Source organism: Ambystoma mexicanum, chromosome 3q (assembly GCF_040938575.1).
Source record: "Ambystoma mexicanum isolate Mex_15411 chromosome 3q, UKY_AmexF1_1, whole genome shotgun sequence".
In the NCBI taxonomy this organism is placed as follows: Eukaryota; Metazoa; Chordata; class Amphibia; order Caudata; family Ambystomatidae; genus Ambystoma; species Ambystoma mexicanum.
In genome coordinates this window covers 1,135,110,534-1,135,131,835 of record NC_090926.1, presented here as the reverse complement: position 1 = coordinate 1,135,131,835, position 21,302 = coordinate 1,135,110,534, and the positions used below count along the sequence as shown (strand labels likewise).

The window sequence follows — 21,302 nt, the reverse complement described above, 5'->3', positions numbered from 1 at the left end:
CCTATGACCAGGGACTTTGAACAATCGCTCCATGGCGTGCTATGGATGAAGGGGACCTTAGTCCACTGGGGAACCAAGAATCAGTCTTTCTCTTGATAACCACAATGCTGGTTGTGAATGTGCAACATATGTCAGGTTTGACTGGTTAGGTTGGTACATGAGGCATCTAAATAGGCCCTTGATTTTCACTGAAGTTACCCCTATATAAGAGTGGAGTGTCTTTGTACCCAAAGACAGTAATGTTTTTGGCTGTTGTACCTTGACTATAAAGTCTTGTTTCCCCTTATGTATCCCATACAAATTAAGCCAGAAATGTACCTGAATCATGCATTGCAAAGGTATATATACATCTTGTGAGAAGGATGCATATGAGCTGTCAGAAAATAGTTCTAACTAGCCTTCTGGTCCATTGGGTCTGGCCGGAGGCGTACCCATTAAAGTGCACATGTTTGAAGCAATCATTGTTCAGAGTATAATAACAGGTTTGTTCCCTGCGTACAGCTTTAAGTTGCACTAGGAATGATACATTGTACTATGGGACACTGTTTTCCCACATATTCTCTTTACGCTGCTCTCTCTACATCTGCAGTGACTGGATATTTATATGGATTGGACCTTTCCAAGTCGAAGGTATGGAACAGCATTTTTCTCACTTGTGTTTATCTCAAAAATGTCTTTTGTTTGAGAGGACTCTCTATAAAAAAAAACTATAATTTAGCTCTCCACTTAAATGACAGAAACATTCTTAAATGCAGTGTGTTAAACACGGGTTAAGAATGATCAATTGAGTCCCAGGATGTATAACTTGTATGGGCACCAGAGAGTGAAGAAAGCCAAAGAGGCTTATCGTGCCCCACGTTGGGTGCCAGATGTAGCAGATTGTAAATTCAATCACCAAGCTTGACCTAAGGGCCCTGGTAAAACATTGTGACTCAGTAGCATTTGATTGCTGGATTAGAATTCAGAAGACGTCTCTTCTGCTCAATTCCAACACCCAAATTGTGCTCTGCTACTCTGGTAGATGCATGAGTGGAAGTAGGTTTGGTCATTCACCTCTCAGGACTAACACTTGTGTTTCTTTGGAACCCTTAAGCATACACATCGTTGCATTTAGAACCTTTGAACATTCTTATGCTAATTCATGGATACACTGCTACCCACAAGCACATTACACTGTATATGTACACATTTCAAATGAGGACAGTGAAAAAACAGAAGGGGATAAAGTCTCAACATTTGAGTCCAAAAATGATTGCCAATGTATAATAAGAATACATTTTATTTATACAAAATATCTAACTCTTCTTTCATCAATAAATCGGCAGAATATCAGATCACATTTTTTGTCATCAAACCACAATTATAAACAGTAATTATCTCTTCAAAAAACCAACTGTAGATACTGCTCAATTCGCGTTCAAATGGGAGGCTAAAAAGCTTACAGTTAAAATGCTCTAAAAAGCTTCAGCATTCATCAGGTTCTAAGAAACCTATTCAATTTCACTGCTCATAATACTAGCCTGTATTAGAGAAACAATATGTATGAAATTCAAGAAAAAACACCTTCTCGAGTGCATTACATTCATTCTCAACTCTACCAGAGGAAAACTAGCATTTCTAGCATTTTGAAATAAATATAACAATGAAATTAGAAACATATTCTATCATTGTAAATAAAGCAATACATGACCAGGAGTTTATCAGTTTGCTAATTCAGGTAAACCCATCAAAATAAGGTGCTAGACTCCAAAATGTAAGAAAAGCACGCCCTGCACAGGTTGCTGTGTTGGAAACAGCTCTGTAGCGTGTCCCACCTGAAGTAGCCATCCTCCTTCCAATGAACATTCATAGGGTTTATATAGGGCTCAGATGGTAATTTCCAAATAATTAACTTACATGTCACCAGATGGTCAGTGCGTCAGTTTATGCCTGAAATATGGTACCTGGCATTTTAACTTGCCTCATGTTCTATGATGTAAGGTAAACATTTGTCATGACTCCCCCCTTCAGCAAAAAGGCTTTCATAACAATGCTTCAGATGCTATTGTAAAAGTTTAATGATTACGGAAGCACAGTGCCTAATTGGTTTGGTCACCCTGTGCATTGCTTCAAGGACAATATCCTAGGAATGTCAAAGGCAGATGGTAGTTTGGCGCTGCGAAGTCTGCCTACGTCACCAAGACACATGTCTTTTCTCGGGTCTATTTCTGCAAATAAGACAATTTAATTTGCTTTTCTTCATGCTGGTTCAAAACTTACAGCGATAGAATTATATGCAGAACTAAATGGCCACGCTTGCATATATGTGTATAAGCCATCAAGCTTCTAAATGTATTCATCATTGAAAAGTAATTTAAATCACACACTCACTAAAAGGCTGCTATTCTAGGCCCTAAAGCGCCTTAAAAGCTTCCAGCGCTACAATTGTCATCCTAAATATATTCTCACACTTCTAACCAATTGTTCAGTTTTTCACGATCAGGGTTTGTCTGGTCTGGCTTAAGCTAGGTTACATTTATGAGGAGGCACAGCAGCGTGGCATGGTATCTCTATTGGCAGCTTATTGTACCCCATAGGTGCCGGCAATTATAAAATAAATGTCACAAAACCCCTATTGTTATCCTCTTTCGCTGAAGATCAATCCCAAACTGCATAGGTGGGTTGAAATAATTCCTTACTCTTCAGCTCACATCATGTTTTCAAGAAATTATAGGTCTATGTTGTTGTTTATTTAGGTCTAAGCTTAGCCAAATCAGAATACTAAAATACATACACCTCGCAAGGGAATATGTTGCAGCTGGCACAGAGTGAGTAGTTTGTCATTATAGAATACAACATAAAGGTTTCTAAGCCACCTGAGAAAAGGAAGGGGGAAGTAAAGTGCAGTCAGCATTTCATCTCTCTGGGCAATTCCTGCAGAGGCACATTCATAGCTTGCTTCTTTGGGCAACACCGTCCCCTAACATTTCAGTAATCCGTGGTTGATGCTGAGCCAGGAATAGGAATTTGATGAACCGTCAGGTGGCTTCAGTTCCAGAAGACAGAGTGTTTGTTTGGGACATTTTCAGAAGTGATAGAGCCATTTCCTGTTGACCCATTTGTGCAGCTGTTTACATCTGAAAACATTTGAAAGACAAATAAATGAAGATGTGTAAAGCATCACGCCCTTCCCTTATCCCCATGCTTTCATTTCCCAAATGTGGACATTTGCTGGGTCTTGACCCGCCATCCTAAGTCCCTTTCCCTAAGACAGAACATTCTTTTTTTCATGTCTCTTTAGGGTTCATTATCATATCTTCTCACATAGACCACAAACTTCTAATCTACACAATGATTTCACTCCAGCCAGTTTACTCAAACCTGCATTTAAAATGTGGATGATCACACACGGTGGGTTAATATGAATGCAGGGACCTTTCTTGGGGGTTTTTTATCCAATACTTGGGATTGCCCTTCTGTGACCATTCTCAAATACAACAATGTCCTATTTCTCCCCGTGAAATAAATTGATCACCTACGTCTCGACTTCAATTTTTAGGTAAATGACATTTCTATAATTGATGTCAACTATCACCTTGTACAAGTTTCAAGGGGATGGCTGCAGTGGACATGGTGTGCCCTGAAGACTGTGATTCAGCCGAGGTCTTGTGGATTCTTCTGAAACATTTCATGTACTCCTCTCTCACCTGCAAAGACAGACAGAAAGAGTGAACATCATCTGGTGAAGGCCTGACATGTAGTGAGAAGAGATCTAGGGCAACAGAAAAGAGCCACCACTTTTGTAAGCAGCGATCCAGGATAAACTCATGCCAGTTGTTAAGCAGAGATACAGCACAAAGACTGTCATTGTATGGCCGGAGAATCCATTCATATCACTTTGGCACAAAGCAATCCGATAGTTTGGTAATAATCCTATGGATTTACTAAAACAAGAGAATGGTCCATTGCTTCCTAACAGCGGGTCCGTTCACATCTTTACCATCCCACAATCTATGGTTATCTTTGCAAGTTCCAATCATTGTTAAGCTTAAGCAACCTATATGCTGTGAGATCTGGTCTCAGAGTCTCCCTGGACAGTCTGCACTCTCTCTTCTGTTTTCAGTCTAGCGTTCCTACAAACTTGGTTTCTTAGTGTCTCTGTTAGTGTCAGATGAGATGTTGTCACTAAGCAAGCACATTTGGTCTCCTTTGGATTACTTTTTTAGCCGTCCGAACTTCTCATTGTTTTTTATTCTAATTTTAGTCTAGCCTGTCTTTTCCATAAACTTCCATACACGAATTTACCTAACCTATTCATTTTGTATTTGTTTAAAAGATGTAAATATAAAAAACCCAGACCCCAAGTTACTGCTTTTAGAGGGCTTTAAAAACTTCAGAGATATTTTCAAGTGGATATAATGTATGAAGTCCTTGTTATGGATTTCACGTTTTGTCTGAGTTGAAGAGAAAGCACTATCGCAACAACTACGATCAAAGAAAAACCCTTCTTCATTCTATCTTCAAAAAGAAAAAATGGAACAAGTGATAACAATGAAGTACTTGGGGAATCTGGTTTAACCAATCACAGGTAGAACAGCCCTGGATTGAACATCTTTAATCCAAAGCGTATACACTGGCAAGGCAAGGGCTGATCATACATAACAAATTTGGGAAATTCTCACTCAAGCCTGTAGTCCTGTTCTATAGACAAAAAGTGACGGCTATTTTGACCTATGGTGGTGAGACCATGATTAACATACACACGAGTACATGGGAAAAACTTGAGAGTATTTTCTGGAAAAAGGATTTAGCACTCCCGCAATCCACGCATCAGATTTGAACTTGGCCTCCAATCCCTTCAGTCAATTATAAGATGGAAACAACTTGATTTAAACAGGAAACTCAATAACAATGAACACATCCCACCTTTGAACATCCTGCAAACTAAAGCAGAGAATATCAATGCCACACTACTGAATAAATGGAAATACTTTGTCAATTCCAATAGAATTGAAAGTGGTATATCTATGGAAACCCTGATCAATAGACCCCAAGAGCAAAAATCTATCTTGCAAGACTAGACTGGATCACCACACAGAAACTTAAAAATCAATACAAACTAACTCTCAACTGCAAGGGCGAACTTAGAGCCTTAAATCAAATGCCACACTATCTGAATCTTTTCCCGGACCGAGGGATCTGCGACACCTTTTTGAGACTCAGACTTAATCTTCTTCCGACTCAAGAAATCCTGGGAAAAATAAATCAGAGCTCCAACCCTGACCAGGCGTGTAGATTCTGAAAGCACACAGAAATCATTGAAAGCATCTACCATATCTTGATTCGATGTCCAGCACTCGCAGAAAAAAGCCTTTTCATCAGCAAAATGTACTTGAATGACACAACCGAATCAGATCGCGAGGAAGGGTGGTCCAACCCAGTGGTCGAAGTGTACGAAAAGAAGTAGTGGAACTATGTTCCCTGCTGGCCTGCTCCGCTCCCCACAAACCCCATCACCTCGTCCCCTCCCACACACAATACACACCCTCAAACACTTGCACCTGCTGTTTAAGAGAATGTTCAGTGCAGTGCAGTGAAAGTGCAAGTTTCAACTTCTTCCTAAACTTTTATTTTAAAACGAAACCGCTCCGGAACGGTTTCTTTTTCAAATAAAAGTATAGGAGCTGTAAAAGGTAATTAAAAAAAGTACAGGAGCACCGCTCCCGACCGCTCCCGCTCACTTCGACCACTGGTCCAACCTACTCATTGGAATTAACAGAACAATGATAACGATGGTTATCCAATTCTGGACAGAAATCTCGTCTGAAATACTGAAAAGATGAATTGATAACTTTAACTCTTTCAAATTAATTGACCAATATGTACAAATGTATAAATGTAAGGTTTAAAGACATAAACCAGATACATTTTAATGACAATTTAAATAAATTATGAAATATATGACTGTGTGTGCCTGTTTTGATCCAATGTTCTCAGATTAGTTTATTCCCCTTACCTTTGCTATGTGTACTGATCATATATAGCCTCTGTAGACATTTTAAAATGTAAGCATGATATTTTTGTCCAGAATTTTCAGATGATTCCATAAATCAAATAGAAGGAAGCTGTTTTTAATTCAGGTAGGAGATGCGGTGAAAAGATGCACTATCGAGCTCAAAGGATGTTTGCTGTCTTTTTTCAGGATGCAGAAAATTATCTTGTGATATCCAGCAAGACAGTTGCGGCCATAGGACAGTCTTTTAATGTTGGTTATGGTTAGGGTAACTAATCCCAACTTTCTGCCAGGTGGCATGTGATTCTTAAAACTGATGCTTAGTCAACAGAAAACTTTAAATGCTTGAGTTGACAGTTTTGAAGGTTAATTTGGAAAAAAATGGGAAGAGGACTAATCACATGCATGGCTTTCTGGAGACTGGATAGGCTTCATACAAGGAAACTATGTAAATTGTCAGATTCCTGGCATTGCAATAAGATTCCTAGGATCATCTCACAAACAGTGTACAACTGTGCATATTTGAGACATGTATGGGCATTTATTTGGTAGACAGTCACCAGCATCAGTTAGACCCAGCTTACATTCCCTCCGACCCTAGTGATCCTTGAATCCAATTCACTTCTATCCCAATTGCCACCCTCTTTGCAAAAATGTTACATTTCCTACTTCCAGCCACAGTAAAAACACTTGCATGAGGGTAGTGGTCATAGATGTGTGCCCAGTAAGATGCAATGACATACACAGATAAGCCTAGTCTCCTAATCACTTTAACAACTCATGGTGTCTCATTTTAGATTTTAATAATTCTGCTAATTTTGCAAAACTCCTTCTGCCATATTAACATTCTCATTTTACAACAAATCCCCTTCAGTTCCTAGTTCTCAATCTTAAAACCAGTTGTTAATCTGATCTATTATACTCAGTATTCCGACAGCTGCATTTTCTACATCCATCTGACAGTCTCTAGCCTCCTTCTTTTCATCTCGCAAATCATTCCTTAACCCTAGGTCATCCTGCACCTTGTAAATATGATTTTAACATCACAACTATATGTATATCCTGATTCCTGTAGTGCTTGCCTAAAACAAGATAAAACTATCACTAGATGGATACATTCATACACACATATCACACTCTCTGTTTCGTAGCCTTCCTACCTACTTACCATGCTTCCTAACAGGTTTTTCATATCCCTTTTTCCTGCTCTCCAATTTCTTTAAGCGATTTTGTTCGTCAATGGTGCATTATTCCTATTGCCTATTGTGGTTATTGTAAGGCATAACAATCTAATAAAAATAAATGCAATAAAAATAAAAACAATGAAAGGGCAAAAACCGTGCTCATAATATAACCTACCCCCTTTATCGCAAGGTATCTCTAGACAGGGAGCTTGGGGAAAGTGGAAGATTGGGCTAAGCTGAGAAGGGAGCAGATTCCATAGTAGCCAGAAGACAACAGATTTCGAGAACCCCCAAATGACCAATATCTAATTCAAAGATGCTCCCAGGAAAGTCTGGTTATGAAGTAATTGGCAGAGGAAAGTGTCTCCCTCGAAATAAGTGAGTTCTTCAGTAAAAACAATAAAACACTCTGATGTATGTACATAGTAGCTTATCAATCAGCCTAACTGAGATTAGTATGTGATCAATCCGGGTTACAGAACCATGCATTGGTGAATAAAAGGAGTATTCTCTCTCGGAAGGATGTTTAGTCCTCTAAGACTGCTAAATCAAATCTCTTAATGAAAAGATTGCATTTTTTGCTTATCCCGTGATTTGTATACCTACATGACACTGAGCGGTCAACAGTATGATCAAGGACACAATTGAAGTCTCCACCTATTATAATTGTCTCTCCCTGCATATCACGCAGCAATTGGGTATTCCCAAAGAATGACTTATTTTGTGGATCCTGCTCTTCTTAAGCGCTTGCTTCAGAGGTCATTAGACAAACTGGTGGATGAGGTGGGAACTGAACAGGTTCCCTGGGCATAATGTTCTGGAAGGTTCACTCCAACCTGATTCCTGCTAACCTGGAGAGTTTGCTTAAAGATATTGGAGAGACCATGGACTGGTAGAACAATGTGTATATGTGCATGTGGGGAAAGGTGAGCTGTATAAAAACGAATGTGCTGCCTTAGAATGTATATAAGCTGAGGGATCTGCCTATTAAAATTCCCTCACGCTTACTGGAAGAGAATTGATGTGCTGCTGAAAAGGATTCCATGGGGAGCAGGACAGAAGCCAGTAATGTCAGTGAGAAGCATTGCAAGCCCTACTGACAAAGGGTGCTTCATGTTACCAATTCTGAGAAAGTATATTCTACACCAAGCGAGCTGCTAGGAGAAGACTGTGAATGCGGCTACACCTGAGTTGGTAGAAATGGAAAAGGATTGCATGGTGATGGTGGAACCACATAGAATCCTATGGGCTTAGGTGGTCCCCAACATTTGGTAGTAGCAACATAGTATATGGTACGGCCAGAGAATTAAAGCCTGCGTAGGCGAGACTGGTCGTGGTGTAACACAAGCTGGCGAAATCCAGTTTGAAATGTAGTTCCAGGAGACACAAGTAGAGCATGCAGTACGGGATGAGGATAACACTCTTTACTGGGAGCTGTCGGCCAAGGGGGTAGACTCACTGACTCCCGTTAGTTTCCATGGTTACCACAATTGTGACAGGGGACAAAATAACAAATTGTGTCTACCGGCAGATAAATGCCTTAGAAGAAGTCCAAAACATGACCAAAATGGTCCAGCAGGTTAGACTTAGAATTACAACAGTGTGAAAGGACGAATATACTGACGAGTACATAACTATGCTCTGGTGACTTATGAAAATGCTGACTAACATTAAGCACATGTTCGGGGCAGGTGACGAGTCGAGATGCTTCTGGGATGGGATTACAGTTTGGATCAGCTTTGTATTAATTGTGCAACTACACTATCTCAGCATTCTTCTCGGGGCATCATATATATAACTGGATCTGGGCCCTGCATACCTTCCGTGAATGTACAGAAGCACTTCATGTGCAATGAAGAGAGCTCAGCAAAGGGAAATAACCTACTTGTCCGTCAGTGGAGTCTTCGCCCGAGAATATGGTATACAAATGACCCTACAAACCTATCCTTCCAACAGCAGAACCATCTGCCAAAGTATGATAAGATGTCATAGGACACATGAACCTTTATACTCAGCTACCTCTATTTTGTACCACCACCAGAAATCTATATGGGACAGGGCTGCTGGTCCCGCTTACCCCTTTCTGTGTTCCTTCTCTTTATTCTATGTATCTTTTCCTGTTTTGTCCTCCTCCCAAAAGCAAGCTGAGTGTTAGCTTGTAGGTGAGCTTAGTTGGAGTAAAATCAGAAGCTAAATTGACTTGATCTGTCTGCTCTTAAATAGATACACCAACACTGTATGTAAACCGGCTGGGTGTCTAGTCAAAGGGTCGACAGACAAATGGTCGACAGACAAATGGTCGACACAATTTGGTCGACAGGTCAAATGGTCGAATTTTTTTTTTATTTATATATATATATTTTTAGGTTTTCGTTTAGGGAAAAAAAGGGGGTTTTAGCAAAAAAAAGGGGGTTGGAGGGGACCCGCCCAAAAAAAAAAAAAAGTGAAAAAACAAAAAAGAATTCGACCATTTGACCTGTCGATCTTTTGGTGTCAACCATTTGTCCTGTCGACCATTTAGATTGGACCAAATGACCTAGAACCAGCCGGCTGTCCTACTATTGTTTTGAATTTGGCTTCTGTAATTTGAAAACTTAACAAAAACGAAAACTTCCAAAATCTTCACCCTATAAACTGGGTGACACTGAATAATAGGAGTGATGTAAGTGGGCTGAATGTCACCTTCCTTGAGTGACGGACAACCGTCAAGGAATTATAAATTCCATCATAGAAGCACATTACTTGATTGGGTGGGAAAGGTTGGTGCTCAAATCAATTTTGCCGGTAATCCATCTAAGAAAGGGATGTCTTCAGAATGACGATACCCTTTCAGAAAGCTTAATTCCAAAAACACAGTGTACACATGTGCCCTGCTGCATCAGTCTCCTGCTATGCAACTCCTTCTCCCCAGTGGCACAGGGCAGATTCAAAGGTCACATGTGCCCTGTTTGACAGCTAATGTGACACCAACCTCACTGAAGACAGAGTCTGCATTTAAATCTGCACCTTTGATCCAAAACCGAAATTGCCCTGGTGGGAGGGTAACCTTGAATAATTTGCCATACATGGGTTTTGATATGGTAGCTGGTAGTTCACATACATATTAGCACATCTGATTTGTAGCATGTTCATGTCAACACTGTGAGCCAGGCCAGCCACAGACAGGCTGTATGTATCATATCTAGACTGTTTGCCTCTTCTGCAGCCAGCAGGATAATAGGTAGAGGGAGTTGTCTTTCTTTGATCATTTGTGAGGGCGTGTAACATCTCTCTCTAGCTCATGGAGCTCCCTGCCAAGGAGACAAGAGAACAATGCCTCAAAGAGGCACAACTATAACAAAGGGGCCAGCCTCACACCAGGGTGTTTCATACCAAAGGGCTTTTGAAGCTGCAGACCTCGGAAGGATGCGGGTTAGAGCAGTTAGACAGGGCAGATGGGAATGTAGAAAGGGTTCCTCCATCTTAGTTTTCACTGGGACTCTCTTTAATTCCTTTTGTGACTTCATTTACATTTAGTTAAAACAAATATATATATATATGTAAATATATTTGAACCACTGGACAGCGGATTGTAGAAACTAGATTAACTGATTATTCACAGTGGCCCCTGTGTACCAGAATGTCTACTTCTTTGAGCCAAAGACATTCTTATTTTTAACCTCTAAACAGCGTGCATGATGTGCTGTGAGGCGCAGTCATGGGTCAAACAGCAAGCTAACGCAAAAGTTGGATTTATTTAACCCTTCAAGGTTTATGCACATGCCATAATTTACATAAGAAATCACTGAAATCGTGGCACGCAAAAGATTCATGTAGTATTGTCATCACTGTTTTCCTGAAAATTATTGTATGCACTAAAAAAATGTACAGTGAAAGAATGTCTACAAGATACAAATATAACCACTACCATCGCCCATTATTTTCCTTCTAGAAATATAAGGTACTCCATCACTCAGAACATATTACATTTAACCATCGAGTCTATGGGAGCAGAACACGTAGACTTTGCTGAAGAGGGCTTGTAGTACACTACATACACTGACCAATTACTCTCTAACAAAATAATGTGGCCCAGCTCTGATATCCAGAACGCTTGACGAGTTTGAGAGTTTGCGGGAATTCCCAATCGCCAAAGTATTATGCAAGGACCATGTGAAAGTACATGACAGTTGGTGCCTGAAGCTGTGACTGCAACAGAGCTGTGATTTTCATTGGTTACCACTCCACTGACAACTCAAATCACTGCCAGGAAGCTAATAAATGCGCCGACCCACGCAGTGCAAGAAACAGATATAAATTAAGAGGCCAAAGGTACACTTGGTTAGGACATTTTCTAAACCAGTAGCACATTTACAACTAAATGTAAACCATTAACTCTCAACAGACTGCTTAGAAGTACAGAGAAATGTCAAGGTTTGTTGTTATTTCTTGATCAAGCTACTTCAGACATCTCAGGAGGATGTGTTAGGGAATGGAAGGGGAAGGTAGTGGCTGGGAATGGTCACAGGGATTAGAAAATTTAAAGACAGTCAAGGGGCTGGTAAATAACCAAACACACACAAGCTGTGTGTCCCTCCTCAAATCATATCTCCCTTCTACCTGTACTCTTAATGCAATAGATCCAGCTTCTAGGTGAGGCTTGAGAAACACTAAAAGCCAAAACTAAACAGGGGCTACTTTTTACCAAGCTGAGAAAAACTGATAATTGATAGGCACCTGTAAGCATTGGGTGAAGGTTGCAAAGTCCTCCAATTCCACAATTTCATTATATGCTGCTTATTAGTCGCTTTTACTTAGCCTGAATAGGCCTGCCGCACCTGCCTCACAAGATCACATCCAATAACCAGTGTCATGACATTACTGCCCGAGGCACGGTGGTCTTGAAAGCTGTCAGGCAAAATTAATGAGTTACCATGATAAAGCGATCATCTCCACAGGACAAGTGGTTTAGTGGCCTTCTTGTTTAAAGATCAATAGTCTGCAGAGGCAGTGGCAGAGCCAGGCTTTGATGCCGGGGGTGGCGAAGTGTTACTCAGGGGGCACACCCCGGTGGCAGCACCACATCGGTTGTGTCACTACCATTTAGGGTGCTACTAATGAAGAGGCTGCAAGAAGACATGGGAACCGAAACGTGTTGATCAATATCAGGTCATTATATGTGTCAGCTGGAGCTTACAATACAATTACATTTCATGACATGTGGCCAATTTATACACAACAATGCAGCAACACATAAACATAGCAGTAGGTTTATTCTGGTGTGGAAGAGGGTGGTGGCGCTGCGCTGGTCTGCAGCAATACTTCCTATTCCGTGAGTGCTGCAAGAAGTCCAAGGCAATCAGCGGCTGCCCACACCAACCATTCCATGGGAGCTTTGTCTTCTCACGGGACCATACTCCAAAGCACAGTGGACGCCGCACACTCGATGGTCAGTCCACAAACTCTCTGGATCCCCTATTGAGCTGGCTCAGCTTGCTCCCATTAGCTCCTTGTCCTTTTGACTTGGGGTATAAAGAATGGCATTGCCCCGCCCCCTCTCTACTCTAAAGATAGATTGGGATGCTGTTGTCCACTTACTTAACACTTCACTTGTGTCCTGCTGTTGGCCTAACGGTTAACTTGCTACCTTCCGTATGAGGGTGCCCACTTTCCCTCACAGTGTGATCAAAGAGGCAGGAATACTGCTGGTGGTTACACATCATTGTGCATGCGCATCACATAGCAACACCGGGGAGCACTGTTTTAGGCCATAGAGACTCCATCGTTCTCCAGTCCTGCTCTTGGTGAGTTATATTTATGGCATCATCCCCCTCAGCTTCCCTCCTCAAGAGCGAACTTGTGGCGGAATTCAGCCAGGCACAAATAAGTGCTCTCCAATGGGATGGTGAATGCCACGCACCTCTAACGGCAGCCATTATGTCTTTCTAGTCTTGAACTAATTTCCCATAGCGTGGGTACCACTTGAGGGCTGAGAAAAACATGACCCCGCCTGCTGCAGCTTTCTACCATGCCAACATAATAAGTTTGCCGGTCTGGTAACAACGGTACCGGTAAGCTTGCCGGTATTGTTGTTACCGGACCGGCAAACTACAAGATTGCGAGCGGGTGTCCTTATGCCTGCCAGGTCTGACCTTTTGGGTGGAACGGCACCTACTCGCAGACCTTGACGGATGCACCGGCACCGTTATTAACTGTGCCGTGCATACATCCTCCCCATTCCCATTGAGCCCTATAGGCCCTATAGGGCTCAATGGGAATGGGGAGCAATAATTACCAGCACCCGGCAATGGGCAATTACTGGATCTGCCGGGGCTGGATTGCACCGGTATTTGCCCATTGCTGGGTGCCAGTAAATTCACAATTTACCGTCACGGCTACCGCCAAGCTTGTAATGACCCCCCAATGATGCTAAATGCCAAGCCCAAAGCGACGTTTATTCTTTTTCTTTGTTTCAACACTACGACATCATCAACCCTTCTCTGTAGTTCAGATTTACTAATGCATCAACAGTCTTCATAAACAAGGGTGTGAACATTTAAATGCTCAACTGGTCACGTTGTGTAAAGATTTCCAGATATATATTTGTTCCATACTCCCTCCGATATAATATTGTCTCTTACTTCCTTCATGAAACTCTTAGAACCATCAATTTATTAATAGCTTTGAAAAAACATGTTAAAAGTGTTAAATTCGATAGCATATGCCAACATGTGTTGTGCTGCTACATGCTCTATTTGCTGAAACTGCACAACAAGGAATCGTAGTGCTGTGCTTCTTGTCTGCGCAGACGCGCCCGCACGCGCACATTCACACACAGGACAATATTCACGTCCCTGTCATTGAGTCACTCTAGGAGAATAACTTCGATTGCACAGATTAGATGGTTATGCGTGGAACAGATAAGAGAAGGAGAGACTATGGGCCTCGGAGTGCTAAAGTGGTGGCGTCCAAACAAAGTTCAAAATGCATAAACATTTCAAAATGGCCGAGCACTTTATTGAAATATCAAACAAAACTAAATACCCTACAATTTTACTCTGTATTTCTTAGGGCGTTTCCTTCGCCCACATGGCCGCCCTGATGTCTAAAGCTGGTAGGATTATTGGTGTATATTTTAAACTCACTACCCTGATGTTATCCCATTCCCCCTTAGTCCCGTACCCGTACAATCCAATTGGAAATACCCCCTCTTTAACCTTCACCATTATTTTCCTCAGACTTGCCCTTGAAACCAAACAAGTTCCACCTGCTGACCGTCTCAACCTCTACTGCTGAGTACTGTTTGTTCTTTGCCTGCCGCGCAAGGGGGATGGATGGAGGGAGGAAGGGAGAAGTGGGAGAAACATAAAAGAAGAAACAGGCAAGAGCTCTTAAGGCAAGACACTGGGCAGTTAAGTCTCTGACCAGACTGCTTCAAATCCCGAGGCTTGAGGCTGCTGGTATGGTTGAAGGCCTGTTCCTCAATCCAGGGGCCATCGGTAACTCAGGCCTAAAAGGGGCCAGTGTAAGATGGGTTACACACTCTAACTGTACCTCTGGTGGAACAAGGTAAAAACAAAATATACTCACCTGGAGAGAGACACCCACCCACATTGGAGCAGAACATACCCTGCCCACGAGCTAGTTATTAAACCGCCTGAGATCATCTTTACTCAACGTAAGGCCTATCGCCCATCCACGATGGGCCCCAGTATTAGGTACACTGAAGTGAGGTCAAATTAAAGGCAGCAGCACACACGTGCCCTACACTAACTCATCAACTGTACTACTTACTTTCTCAGACTCCAGTCCGACCGACTCCGATTCCGAATTTCCTGATGCAGGGCAGTGGGTTTGGGGGCTGGGGCAGCGCAGCCTGCAGCAGGGGGGCAGAAGCAGGTCAGCAGTAGGCCAGGCCAGCGGGCTGGGCACGCAGCACGAGCATGACTCAAGTCATGACGGCATGCTCCAGGGGCAGGGCAGGCACTGTCTGTCACTCACAAACAATGCGCACACAACCTGGCAGGACGCTGGGACTTGCTGGCTCATAGTGCGTGTGTGGACGAGGTGAGTACGTGTGGACCGGTCCTAAAGCAAGGCACGCAACTTGTTTCTGGATTTGCTAAGTTTATGGCAAATGTGCCTGACTGCATCCGGTCCCGGATAGGGAAATCGAAACAATTGATGCAAGCCATCTTTTCTAAACATAGAAATATGTAACATATTTCTACGTTTATAAAAGATGGCTTGCAAAGTACACAAACCATAGTAAGGTACGCACACAAATATATAACATTTATATATAGTTGTGTGCATACCCTACGGTTTGCCTAGTTTTCAGGCCATCTTTTTTAAACATTTCAGGTTTATAAAAGATGGCTTTGAAAGTACACAATTCAAGCCATCTTTTATAAAGCTTTGACTATGGACAAAATTGTCCGTCGGCAATGCTTTATAAAAGATGGCTTGAAATGTGTACTTTCAAAGCCATCTTTTATAAACCTCGAAATATGTCGAGGAATCCCCAGGTTCGCCGAGGGTTAAAGACGCCTCGGCGACCTGGGGAAACAAAAGGACAGTAACTGCCTCTGGTGACCTCTCGGGCGAGGGGTCACCAGATGCAGTTACTCTGACTGACGAAAGTGGCAGCCAGGCACAGCATCCCTGCAGTTGGCTGCCACTTCTGTCAGCTTGCCTGACTTCATTGCAGGCGCATCATCCCGTCGCGGCTGCGGCTGCGACGGGATAATGCATCCCGCCAATGTTGCGGTAGGACGGGGGCCCCGGCAGGGCCCCGGCTCAGTCCCATTTTTTGGAGACTGCCGGGGCCTGGCCCCGGCAGGCCCCGGCCCACTTTAAGCACTGTCTGTAAGCATGTCTGAAAGAAAGAGAAAGGCCGGAAGGTGGAGTAGTGGGGGCTAGGGGGCAGAATAATGGATTGTGGAAGAAATGGTACTTGCTGTACTTCAATCTGTGCTGGGCAATGCTGCAGGGCTGCCCAAAGCGAGGCAGGGTAACTGCTGGTACCATCCAGCAAGCCCGGGAGAGGGGCAGCTACCTTCCCCCCAAGCCTGCTCCCCTCTCCCCCACAACACAGAGACATGCAGTCTCTCCTCACTACAAAGCGCAGGAAGGGTGAGATGTGAACAATCACCTCACCCTTCCACAAAGCAACAGGGAGCTAAGCACCCAGAGGAAACCAGCAATCAGGCAGGAAGGAATACAAAGACCTGCCCCCCCCGGGGGACAGACAGTCGGCTACAGCCGGTCAGGGGGTTGGGCTTCAGCCTCCACAGCTACACATCAAAGAACCAGGGCTACCCCTGGGTCTTATATAAGGAGCTGTTCAGCTCACAAAAAAAGCAAGCTGTTTGTGGATCCTGAAAGGGGACACAAATATTCAGGAGGTTCGCTGTTCACTCGGCGTCTTCCACTCGCTTTCTTCTTTTTCCAAAACCCTCCCACCCTAGAAAAGAAGGGAGAAGAACAAGGAAGAGAAAATCAGGACACTCTACGGTGACCACAACAAGTCGTGGGACAAGAAGGCAGCACAGGCCATAGGGGATAACCTCAGGACCCAGTGCCCAAAAGTATGATATTATTAGGATATGCGTTTATTGTTATTGTTTCCATAACCATATCTGTAACAATAAAATCCTACAGCCTTTTATTGCCAACACTTGACAAACGTGTGGTCCAACCTTTCTGGGGAGGGAAAGGGTTTTCGGCAGCTCACAACCACTGTCGCAAAAGCATTAAGGTAAGTTGCATGCATATGGGTCCAGCAGTTATACCGCCCGGCCTCCGGCACGGTGCATGCAGGCAGTGCTCGCATTGCTCGGCTCACCACGGAAGCAGCCGCACCAGAGACACAACAGTGTCACAGTGAGAGTGCGTGTGTTCGCGACCATGCAGGCCACGGTCTGCTGCCTATTGCATTGAAATTAATAATGGCACTTTGCTGTGGCACAGTGCCACACACTGCCACAGCCCAGTGGAAGCCAAGGCGGGGTGCACCGCTGCGTCTCCAAGCTCCGCCACTGTGCAGAGGTTAAATAGACACGTCAGTGCAAACTATACATGCAATCCACTTGCATCCCACCCTATATCACATTCATTTGTTGTGCAAGCGATGCAATATGATTAAGGCTTTCAGTTTTCGGTTTTTACTAATTTTTATACATAAATGCAGACGGAAATCTATAATTTATAAAAAAAAGGTCTTTCTGCCTGTTTTCTATGATGTCACTCACACATCGCAAGCCATTGAAGATTGGCAGTGTGGAGAGTGTAAAAGCTGTATACAAATAGCATTAAAGTTCTTTAAACTGCTGACAGCATATATCTTAAGTCAGCAGCAGTCACAGGAGCAACTGTTTGTTGTTATGGAAAAAATGGAGCTAGCATTTCTTTCCTATAGGGCTGCATGTGTGGTTTAATACATTCTTTTTTTTTATTAGAATAAATGCAGAAAATCATTGGTTGCAAATTATCTTTTTATATGACAAAAAATCCATGTGAATAAATACAGGAAAAAGGCCCGATAAATAAATATAGATAAATACAGACGGAAATGGCCCAAAAATAAATACCATAAAACCGGAAGCCTTAAATATGATGCATTTTGATTTATTTTATGTATTTATTTTTATTTGAATAGCCCACAACAGCCTGAGGGCATCGCAGCACTGTTACAGAGGTAGGTAAGTTGCTTAGTTACAATGGTACATAAATAAAATATCAGGTGTACACAGTGCCTTTGATTACAGAGAACTAGAGTACGCATGAATAAAGAACAAATGGGTGAGCAGTTCTGCTAGGTCAGGCTGCGATATATGCATAAGTTATTTGCAAGTGTGAATTTTGAACATTCAATTCATAATCAACTGGCCAGGGGCCCCCTTCCAACAGCCCACCACAGCGCAATGACATTCTTAACCGCAGCAACATTCAGCCTTGCATGTTGTCATAATATAGAGTAAAAAGATATGCACTGATTAGTATATTGTTAATTACACACCACACTGCAACCTTGCACCGTATTATTAATTTTCTGGAAGATACCGATAATGGTTAGACCACTTTGTTGTTGAAGCATCATTCCAGTCTGCATGACATTTTATGCTGTAACAATGTCATTGCTCATGCATTGATGTAAAAAAATATCATTTGTTTGTCCTTGCTGTGCCTTGCTATGCTATGATATTCCTTGAAAACTATGTTATGCTAAGCATTGCTTACTCAAGTCCCTATGCCATGGCATGTATTGTATTCTGGGCCAGATTCTGTAATTAATTGCCAGGGTCTGATTTATGACTACCCACTGACACTTCAACCGATTGCGACTCAGACTTACATAGACGCACAATACAATGCTGTCAGGCACTAGCAGCTGACATAGCCAACCACACACTGTAAAGCAACATCAGTACTCGCATGCTGAAAGATACCAAGAAGGGATAGCCGGCTATATCTAATGACAGGCAATAGTATTGTGCGTGCAATGTTCCTATCTGCAAAACATAAATGTGTCAAAGGTTGATCACTATGCCATGCCTTACTAAATGATATTTACTGTGCGAAGGAAGGTAATCCTTTAGAAACCCAGAACTCTGCAAACTGACATACACAGACTGGTCAAAGTACCTCGAGGTCATACCAATGGCAGATAGAAGTTTGCTCAATGGAGGACATGTAAGATGGCATAGGAGCCATTTGCTAATATTTTAGGTAATATTTTTGGGAAGGGTGACCAGATGATTCCAGGTCACCCGAAACCAAATTTCTAGTAGCTGGCTTTACATTTGTCATACTAATACTTCCTGAGAGTAGCTTTGATTCAACTGAACACATTGCACAAAAGGACAGAATGCCATTGGTTTGTACTATGAAGCCTACGTCTGGCAAAGTGGTGTCAGATGGACATAGATGTCTGGTAATCAGTACATACATGTCCACATGGCTAATTCAATTCTGGAGTTGCTAATCCAATCCTGTTTTTACTTTGCATTCTGGGACTTGTAGAGCTGAATCTACAATGGGAAAATCTAGGACTACAAGACCTACATAATGGCAAGTAAAAAACAGAACAGGCAGTGTTCGAAATGTGTATGAAAGAAGTAGTGGAACTATGTTTCCTGCTGGCCCGCCACCACTTCCTACAAACCCCATCACCACGCCCCCACCCATGCGCAATACAAACGCCCAAACAAATGCACCTGCTGTTTAAGCGAGTGTACATTTCAACTTCTTCCTACATGTTTATTTTAAAACGAAACCATACCGGAACAGTTTATTTTTAAAATGAAAGTAATATAAAAGTATAGGAACAATAAAACGTAATTAAAAAAGTAAAAGTAGTGAAGCAGCACTACCAACTGTTCCTGCCCACTTCGACCAGTGAGAACAGGATATTAATTTCCCGAATAGACTGGGGAATGTTGATATTTATGCCAATACCACAGATGTGCTTGAGTTTTTCCAGGTGGACAATCCAGGAAAAAGTTTATCCAGTAGGGATCCGGCTTTGGTCATAAGTGAACCCTCACCCCCAGGCATTCTAGCAGGTCATAAGTGAACTCTATTGCACCCTCTGCGCTGCGGCTGGTGCAAAGCAGCATAAGCACGTTTCACCCAACCCACTTGGTTTGGACCCAGACACCATCACAGCTGTCGCATGAAATGCGGGCCCTAAGCTTACATATTCTGAAAGACACAGGATAACAAAGTAACCCGAATTGTTGTGAGTTCTCAGTAACTATGATTTGGTGCTTTCAGTCAATCCGTGCTTTTCAGGAGTGAATAGGAGTCAATTCATAGTTCCCTGATATTGAGTGCTGTTAATTGACATCTGAAAATCAGGCCAAATCCAGGAAAATGTGTTTTTTTTTCTATGCACAATAGGTAACTCTGTGCAGTACTGTAGCCAATGAAAAAAGACATAAGAGGGCAATTGTTTATTTTGCTGGCTAATACAAAAAAGTAAATGCAAAATGAGGGTGGGTTTCTTCTGTACCTTGATGTTTCCTCACAAAGGTAAAGCACCAACCAAAAAAAAACAGATCTGCTGAAAAGTGCTGGTATGTTAATCTCACAATCCTACATGCCCCATTCATTTTGGATTTGGCAGATAGATGCAAGTCCAGTCTTTTTTTAACTTTGTATTCTGGTATGTGTAGTCCTGGATTTCCCCATATGCAGTAGTACAACTCTCTGAATGAAACAACAAAACAAAACCAGGGCTGGTTGTAGAACCTACATTTTTCTTTTGAACGCACATCATTGGCTACTTTAGGTCGGAGGTAAAACCAACTACAAATTTTCTTTGGTAGCAGGATGAGCTCATTTCTGGACTTCATTCTCTCCAGGGACTTCTCAAGAGTTAATCGCACACATTTGGCTAGCTTGCTACTTTTCTCCCCCAAGAATCACTTTTGATGCCTAGACCTTTCAGTGCCATTCTCTGCCAGTCACCGGGCGAAGCAGGGGGTGAATAAAGTGGAGTTACATTTATAACAGTTACTATTTCAGGTATTCTGAATATTATGATGTTTTGCGCAGGAAGGAAGACCTTCTCTTCCGCACTACAGTTTCTGTGAATCTTCATTGTTTTCCTAATACTGTGCCCCCAACACCTTCCATTCCCGATTGCCTCAAGGTAGCTATGGTCATACCCTGCTTGTTGCGTACGAGTCGGTAGAATGTGGAGGATTCGTTGTGGCCTCGGAACCTTGGATCGGGACAAGCTTGCCATTACACTGCCACTATTCACTGTTGACAGTTCGGAGGTCAGTTTTTATTGTATATAAATAATTTAAAAAATATAGGTACCATAATTGAAATAGTTCATTACCCTATCAATGCAATTCTTTAATTATGTTTTTCGCAGGGGTGGGATGAGGTCGCCACAATAAGTATGGCTCTAAGTCCTCTTTGCATGGAAGAAAGTGCAAAGAATGTTGGGGCACACCACTGATGTTGTTAACATCTTTTGTGGCCCGACAGTATACACAATGGCCCTATTACAATACAGCCAACTGCATGAAAACCTTGTATTTGTTTTCTGAAAACTATCTTCTTGAATGGTATATATATATATTATTATTTAATTATAATTGGTTATTTATCATGCGCTTAATACCCAGAGG

The 21,302-nt window shown here is 42.4% G+C and overlaps 1 protein-coding gene across 3 annotated transcripts in view; it reads right to left on the bottom strand.

Annotated features, from left to right (window-relative positions):
- Window positions 1-1,249: 1,249 nt before the first annotated feature.
- LOC138447680 (adhesion G protein-coupled receptor E1-like) overlaps window positions 1,250-21,302 on the bottom strand; it is a 908,650-nt gene continuing 888,597 nt past the window's right edge. For all 3 annotated transcript variants that reach the window (XM_069603943.1, XM_069603945.1, XM_069603944.1), the window contains 2 exons: window positions 3,575-3,686; window positions 1,250-3,116 (listed from right to left, as the gene is read on the bottom strand). In XM_069603943.1, coding sequence (XP_069460044.1) covers window positions 3,028-3,116; window positions 3,575-3,686 — 201 coding nt within the window. In that variant the 3' untranslated portion in view covers window positions 1,250-3,027. The remainder of the gene's footprint in view (window positions 3,117-3,574; window positions 3,687-21,302) is intronic.